The 8,057-nt window shown below is 37.4% G+C and overlaps 1 protein-coding gene across 1 annotated transcript; it reads right to left on the bottom strand.

The window, feature by feature from the left end:
• Positions 1 to 395: 395 nt before the first annotated feature.
• Positions 396 to 962, bottom strand: LOC145669927 (uncharacterized). The gene has a single exon (XM_081738268.1). It carries the CDS (start codon positions 960 to 962, stop codon positions 396 to 398), a length of 567 nt encoding a protein of 188 aa, XP_081594394.1.
• Between the last annotated feature and the right edge of the window lie 7,095 nt (positions 963 to 8,057).

The raw sequence follows: 8,057 nt of genomic DNA on the forward strand, positions 1-8,057 counted from the left end.
TAAAACAACAACGTGTTGCTTCCAACACATCATATGAACTAATGTAGGAAACACTATTGCCTAAAGATATAATAACTATTTTTACTTACCTCACCATAAGCTTCAACTGACACTGTTCCAAAGCATTCCCTAAATTTTACTTTTGTGCACTAAAAACATTAAATTTACTGTAGTATCAACGTGGAACGGTGTCTTGCTTCCAACTTCACCTCGATTATTGCGCACCAAACCAAACTCATCGTTGCCACCCCACAGAAGAGAATATATCTGCTTTGTCACTACTTGCTCCTGTCACTACTAGCCCCGCCCTCCCCTAGTTCTGCCAATTTTCTGTTGCTACACGCTGCAATGCTTTATGAATTAAATTTTCAACGTCTTTAACTTTGAATGTTGTATTATTTGTTCCAGCGTAGTGTTTTACTTGAGACCACACGAGTTCCACAGTGATAAGGGGGTAATCGGAGAACAGTGTGTCCTAATTCTTTAGCCCATTCGTCAGTCTTAAATTTTTCGTATTTAGGACGATGAATGCTTATTAGATCCATCAAATCTTTCTTTAACATATCCTCATCATACTCAATATTATATAAGGTTAACCACTGCCGCATGTCGTCTTTCTTCCAACATTTGGTTGGCAGTGGCTCCTTACGGCTACTAAGATAGGATGCATTGTCCATTACGATAACTAACCCTGGAGGAAGATTTGTGAGTAACTGATTCCGGAAGTATTCCTCAAACAAATCTCCATCCATTTCATCAAGAGCGTCAGCCGTATTTTTCTTACGCAAGAAAACCAATTTTGCCCCAGCTATGAAACCCAAGTCATATTGCGGCCCACGACCTGTTGGATGTTTAAGTCCGCAAAAAAGTCCATACAGAAAATCTCGTCTTGCTGTTTTAATTGTTTTGTCTTTCCACTCTTTATCCACGCCTATCCCAATATTTACCCACGATTCGTCCATGTATACTATGTTTCTATTTTGATTTCAAAATTTTCTTATTTGCCGTAGATATTTGTGGCGCAACGGCACAATATCCTCTCCCTATATAAGCATGGCCTCACTCTGTTTTTTCTCATAAACAAATTCAAGCTTTTTTAGAAGTACGTGGAACATGGATCTTTTAAAGTTCGGCAAATCGGGATCTGAATTTACCTGTTTGAGAACGGAATTGAGCGTTGGTGGCAAATTTCTAAAGAAGAACTCATGGACCTTTTGTCTGATCGCACTCCTAACAAATTCATTATATTTTACAAATCGACTGTTCTTTGCAATTTTCTTTCTTAATCGCTTCTTGTTCGGTGTTACTAAAGGTCCACGTGATAACTCGCTTCGAATTTTGAAAACAGTTGTCTTGGAAGTTTTCGTGGCTTCAGCTGTTTCACTCGCGACCCAACCTATAATTATACCCGGTTTTTTTCTGCTTTAAATGATTAAACACGTTCATAACAATAGCCCTTTCTTTGCTCTTCAACACTTGACCACTTTTACGCTTAAAAGAGGTGCTGACTGTAATTTCATCCACTTTGATATATTAACACACACCCACGCACCTATGCACACACAGACACGCGCGATTTTGTTCTCAGAGCAGCACAGTAAGTAAATGAACACAATCAAGAAAATGCCGAATGTTCAGAGACCACACTCCGCCACACACTGCACAATAGCAAAAACACCACAGAGAAGAATTTCGTCTGGAATCTGACATGAGTCATCTAGCGCGACAATAGATGATACAGTAGGTAAGCTGTTGGCCCCACCCACCGCACCAAACTGTCTCCCTATTTCCTGGTATAGATTCTGAAACCAATGCTATTATGAAACCCAACAGAAGTCACAGTCAGTTATGAACTCCCAAAGAAATTTCAATGCACGAAAGATAAAAGAAATATGAAATGCGTCCTGCAGAAATTCTCACTGAAATTTCCTTCCCGACGAGGAATACATAGGTCTATATAATTAATAATCGAACTCAGATGTTCCGAGAAATACGTCATGAATCAGTGTTTGGTCTGAGAAGTTTTACACTTAACGTTTATATTTAATACAAATAAGTTAATAGTTTTGGAAAGATATGGATTATGGCTGTAGCTTGGTTAAATAATAATAATAATAATAATAATAATAATAATAATAATAATAATAATAATAATAATAATAATAATAATAATAATAATAATAAAACTGAAGTACTTGAGAAAACATCCCGCATACCATCCCCTGAAATTATTACTGTCTTTTTATTCAGAGTGCCCCCGTGGATGAGTAATTACGCTCGCTGCCTGGTAATCGCTGGTCCTGGGTTCGATTCCCGGTGAGGAAAAAAGTTGCTTGAATCTCGCGTTAAGCTGCAACAACTTTTCCGCTCTCTTTCCTTTTTTGATTAAAATATTTTTCTTTGGTTGGGATAGAAAAAAATAAAAAGAAAAGGAGATGGAATTAAAATTTTACTTTTTCTTAAAATAAGAAAGATTACATTCAATTCTTCTGGTCGTAATTTTATTCCTTTCTGGCTACCTTTTTTTGAACTTGAAATCAGTGAAAGTGACAATATTAATGAGCGCACGAATGTAGGTTGACACTATGGTGAAGTTTCTCATCATTTGGCAACGGTATCTTTGAGCAGACAGCTTTAGTCACTTGAAAATGTACCGGTAATGCTCTAACAGCCGTTACGCTTATCGTGTCTTCCCCCTTCGAGTGTTTTTTTTAAACTAGCCATTAAAACTAATTAAATACTTTATAAGGAAAAGAGAAGCTACGAAAATTATTTTTGTATCGTCGGTAAATATTTAACATTCCTTAAGATAAACTACTGTAGTGAAATATGTTCTGTTTAAGGGGGTAAGTACGCAGAAGTAAAAGCCCATAAGCAACCACAGTACAGACTTAACTCTGGACGAGCTATAAGTTATAGGCCTTTGTCCGCTTCTTTTCTCATTCCGTTCCTCGGGGTTGTGATCTTTGAAAGACCTCATAGTGCATACCTCCGACATGTCACAAGTTTATGCCAGAACAGCAGATAAAATGAATGCGAAAGCCAATGGCGTGTAAGTGCAACATTGTTGGATTTCCCTTCCTTTTATGCACAATCTTAACCTGAAATATTAACGAGAAATTAACATACTGAAAAACAATTTCGTTTTTACCAATTTATAAAACTATATTATAAGAATGTATCTTTGAAGAAATTGCTTTATCCTAATCCAGGAACAAAGTTACTACACAACATCACACAGCTTGCATTGTGGTTTGTGAAATGGAGGACACGGCTTAAAATTCACAAGGTTTATGCCGGGCTATATATTAACTTTTATACATAATTATTTTTCATTCCTCAGAATCCTCTTGCTGATATGATGTGAATTTGTAGGTAAACAACAATATAAGAGGGTCTCTATTCATCTCAGCGACCCCGAAAACTATGGATTCGACACTAATATTGATCATTTTGGATATTTTATTTTCCAGCTTACCCTCTGACCCATGTTGATGAGAGCCGAGTTTGTAAGAGAACAGTATTCGGAGGCTCTCCATCCATTTCAGCGACCCCGAAAACTATGTATTTGACACTAATATTGGTCATTTTCGATTATTTTTACATATCATCCCCCTCTGTGACCCCCTAGGAATGACACAAAAATCTTACCCCACAGTATTTTTTCCTCTTTATATATACCAGCGACAGCAAATATGTATACCAAGTTTGGTTGAATTTGCTTCAGATGTTCCAGAGTTATGCTGGAACATATCTACGTTTATTTTTATAGGGGAGAGTAGCCAAAATCGCACCATTTTTTTTTTTTTTACATAAATGGTTTTAATTCGAAACTTAAAGAAATTTAAAATGATTTTTTCATCATATTGAACTTTATAGTTTTCACATTCTTTTACAGTGATTTCGTAACGATATCTTATCATTATCACTATGATATTTTAGAAGCCTGCGATTGGTACGATTTACGGAACAGGTTTCCCAAATCGCACTATGTGGAGCCAAACTCGCACCGCCTTTTGAATATATGCAAATTTTACAGTAATGCATATTGGTAAAACAAATTATCATCTCCATGGATTATCGCATTATTTTATTTATGTTATATTAAGATGAGGTATAATACATCTTTAAAGAGAAAAAAACTGCAATATAAATAACCGAGCACAGAAATACATTAGAAATAAGCTAAGTGGAAATGCACCCTACAAGTAAAACAAATTAGTATTTTTATGATATATCACATTCTTTTATCTCAGTGTTTTTAATACGAGGAAGAACATATCATTACAGGAAAATACCCATATTGTTGATCCAATGAGCAATGTTGTTCATAATCCTATTAAACGTAAAGTATCTATATTTATGGAAAACAGACAGCTACACCTTATGTGCACAAAAATCACATTGGAATGCATGTTCATCTCCTGAAACACCCGCACAAGTCTCATGTATCCAGACTTTACACAAAATACTCTGTACCATATCTTCGACTAAATTTTGTTGACTAAGGACACAAAACGAGCCTTGTTCATTGACTTCAGAAGCTACATTTGAAACACTGCAAATATGTAGCTCGGAGCATCATGATTTTTATGTATCTACTTTTCGAATACAATTTATTTTATTTATTTATTTTATTTATTGAACAAATTCCCAGATACAGCATAACTTTGCCATTCTACACAGGGACATGCTAACAAAAGAAAAAAACAATAACAACAACATAGAAAAAAAGAGTGTAAGAGTAAAACTATTCCGTCAAAGCTCGTTTAATTGCTCTTTCAAACACTGGGTAGCTCGAAAAAATGTCTACATCAGTTGTTACTTGATTATAACAGTTTGGTATTCTATAAAAAAGAGACCTCTGTATAACAGCCAACCTAGGACGGGCAAGATGGAATAAGTGGGTATTCCGGGTGATGCGGGAAGGGACACGTAAGGATAGTTCCTGAAGTAATATTTCCGATCTTAAGCTTCCATTAACTATTTTATGTAGATATTTCAGGTCAGAGATAATTCTGCGTATTTCAGGAGTCTGAATATTAAGATGTCGCAAGAGCTCCTTCTTAGATAATATTCGAAGTGCAGGAACACGAAAACGGACTATAGCGATGAAGAAATTGAGAACAGAATCAAGTCTGGAGAGATGTGTAGGTGCTGCCATGGCCCATATGGGAGAGCAGTATTCGATCTTGGGCGCTATTAAAGTCTTATAAAAAGTTGCTAATGAAGAAACAGTGCGTAGTTCGGTGAATCGATAAAGAAGTCCCAACATGCGCATTGAATTCTTTAGTATTGAGGAGATGTGGTCAGAGAAGGTGAGTTTTGAATCAAAGATGACACCAAGATCGTTATGGCTAGCAGAATGTGTGATAGGGGAATCGTTGATATGGTATGTGGAGGGAACTGGAGACTTTTTCAAAGTAATAGTAATACTGTCACATTTCTTACTGTTGAGTTTCAAGTGCCACATTTCACACCAACCTGTAAGGTAATTTATGTCTTCCTGTAGAGCAATTGTGTCATGGAGACACGATATTTCTCTGTATAACTTACAATCGTCAGCAAAAAGCAGAAGGCCACTAGGTTGAGCAGATAAGTGCGTGTAGAGATCATCCATATACAGGACAAACAGCAGAGGCCCAAGCACACTCCCCTGAGGCACCCCTGAGATCACGGGTTGGGGGTTAGAAGTCGCCCCTGAAAGAACAACTCTCTGTTTACGGTCCTTCAAGTAGCTTGTGATTAGAGAGGGAAATTTGCCATGTACATTAAATCTACTGGAGAGTTTATGAAGAAGATGAATGTGACTGACAGAATCAAAGGTCTTCGAGAGATCAAAGTAGATAACATCTAATTGAGTATTGTTATTCATACATTTGATTGCACAGGAAAGAAGAGTACTTAAGTTTGAGAGACTTGAGCTTTTCGGTAGAAAGCCGTGCTGAGAACTATGGATGTAAGGTGAGGTGAATTTAAGTAGCCTGTCTTTGATTATTTTTTCGCAGATAATTGATATTACAGAAAGAAGAGATATTGGCCTATAGGAGGATACATGATCTTTAAGTCCTGATTTATATATTGGGGTCACGTGAGCTAGTTTCCAACTGGTGGGATAATACCCTTCCTTGAAGCATCTATTGAATAAGATAGATAAAGGAACCGCAATAACTGAAGCAGTTTTGTTGAGAAAGAGAGGACTAATTTTATCAGGTCCAAGTGATCTATGTGGAGATAACGATAGCAAGAGAGCCAGAACTTCGCCCGGGGTGGTAGAGAGAATGGATAAGGTGTCCGAACAGATGGGGTGGAGAGGGGTTGTAGAGGGAAGGGAAGTAAATGTTTTGCGGAAGTAGTTATTGAAGAGGTCGGGTCTTTGATCATCACTCGCTTCAGTATTTTCATCTTGAACTGTTGCCGGTATGCCCAGAGATTTTGTTCTAGATTTAATTACAGACCAAAAGACTTTAGGGTTGCTAACAGTAAAATCACCAATTGAGTCCATGTATTCAAAATACTTACGCCGCTGTACCTTCTTGGCAAGACTTCTAATTCTAGCAAAGTTTTTGTATGTGTAGTCACTCGGATGTGATTTCCATAGAGTCCAGGCAAGCTTTTTGTTTTTAAGAAGTTTACGAAGTTCGTTGTCGTACCAGACCGGAAACCTGTTCGATTTTGGTGTTAAGGTTTCCTGAAGCACATACAGACTTAGCTGACGGTTAAGAAAGATTAGGTTTCTCCACACGTTTGGCTACTCTTTTTTGCATTTGCCATTATTCTTCAATATGTTTTTTGTAGGGACTTGATGAGAGTACTTCTGTTCCTTGTGGTTGCATGTTGGTAGTTCTATTTCCTTCTGCTATTGGGCTGGGCAGCGTCACTTTATTTTCTATATATATGTTTTCAAAGCACGATTCATAGACTCCGGAGACTATTTTCCATATTGCCATGTGCCCACCCTGTGTGGATTGTAATGAGAAAGAAACCAGGAAAAGCAATTCATCACGAGAGTCAAAATCGCACTGCTGGGATTTTGGACACACGGTAGTACTGCGATTTGGGAAACTACACCATTAAAAAAATATTCGTTACATACCGCACAAATTAACAAAGAATAACTTGTTTGTTACTATAATATTAATGGTATTTTGTTTGTTACTACTTATTGAAAACTAAGCTTTTTCTCTTACCTTAATCCCGAGTCTACTGTAAAATACCCCGAAAATTAGTAAGGAATACTCCAATTATATTGTACTGCAACTGCAGACATACATAACTTACTGAACGTCGTCACTTTACTCTGTAATTATGGAAATATGCTTAAGTACTTAATTTAACTACCAGATAGTTTGTTAGTACTACGGTTCTTTTTAAACTAGGGGTGGTGCGATTTAGAACTCGGTTCGATATCGGAAACTCTTCCCTATATAGGGCCTACTTGTTTTTCACCCCTGAACCCTCATTGGATGAATTTGTACGCAAACAGCATTAAGAGTGTCATAGTTCATCTCAGCGACCCCGAAAACAACGGATTTGACACTAATATTGATAATTTTCGATAATTTTTATATGCCTCGGTGGCCCCCCTATTTTGGCTCCCGGCCCTTAGCTGATTTGAGCTAAATTTGAAATTAAACACGATCTTGAGTTTCAACATTCAGTTCAACGACTCCGGAAACAAAGGATTTGACACTAATATCGGTCATTTTCGATAAATTTTACATGCCCCGATAACCAACTCCTAATGGCCAGTGTCCCCACCCAATTGAGACTGAATTTGAAAGTAAGTGCGATCGGAAGTTTCACCATTGATTTCAGCAACCCCGAAAACTATGGATTTGACACTAATATCGGTCATTTTCGATTATTTTGACATGTCTCGGTAACTCTTCTCCCCGCCAGTGACCCCCGGCCCGCGTACAATGGCGGTTGAATTTGAAAGTCATCGCTAATGGAGGTGCCACCATTGATCTCAGCGACAGCGAAAACTGTGGACTTAACACAAATATAGGTAATTTTGGATTATTTTTGCATAGTTCAGTATCCCCCTCGGCGAC

This window comes from Thermobia domestica, chromosome 14, assembly GCF_964235325.1.
Source record: "Thermobia domestica chromosome 14, izTheDome1.hap1.1, whole genome shotgun sequence".
NCBI lineage: Eukaryota > Metazoa > Arthropoda > Insecta > Zygentoma > Lepismatidae > Thermobia > Thermobia domestica.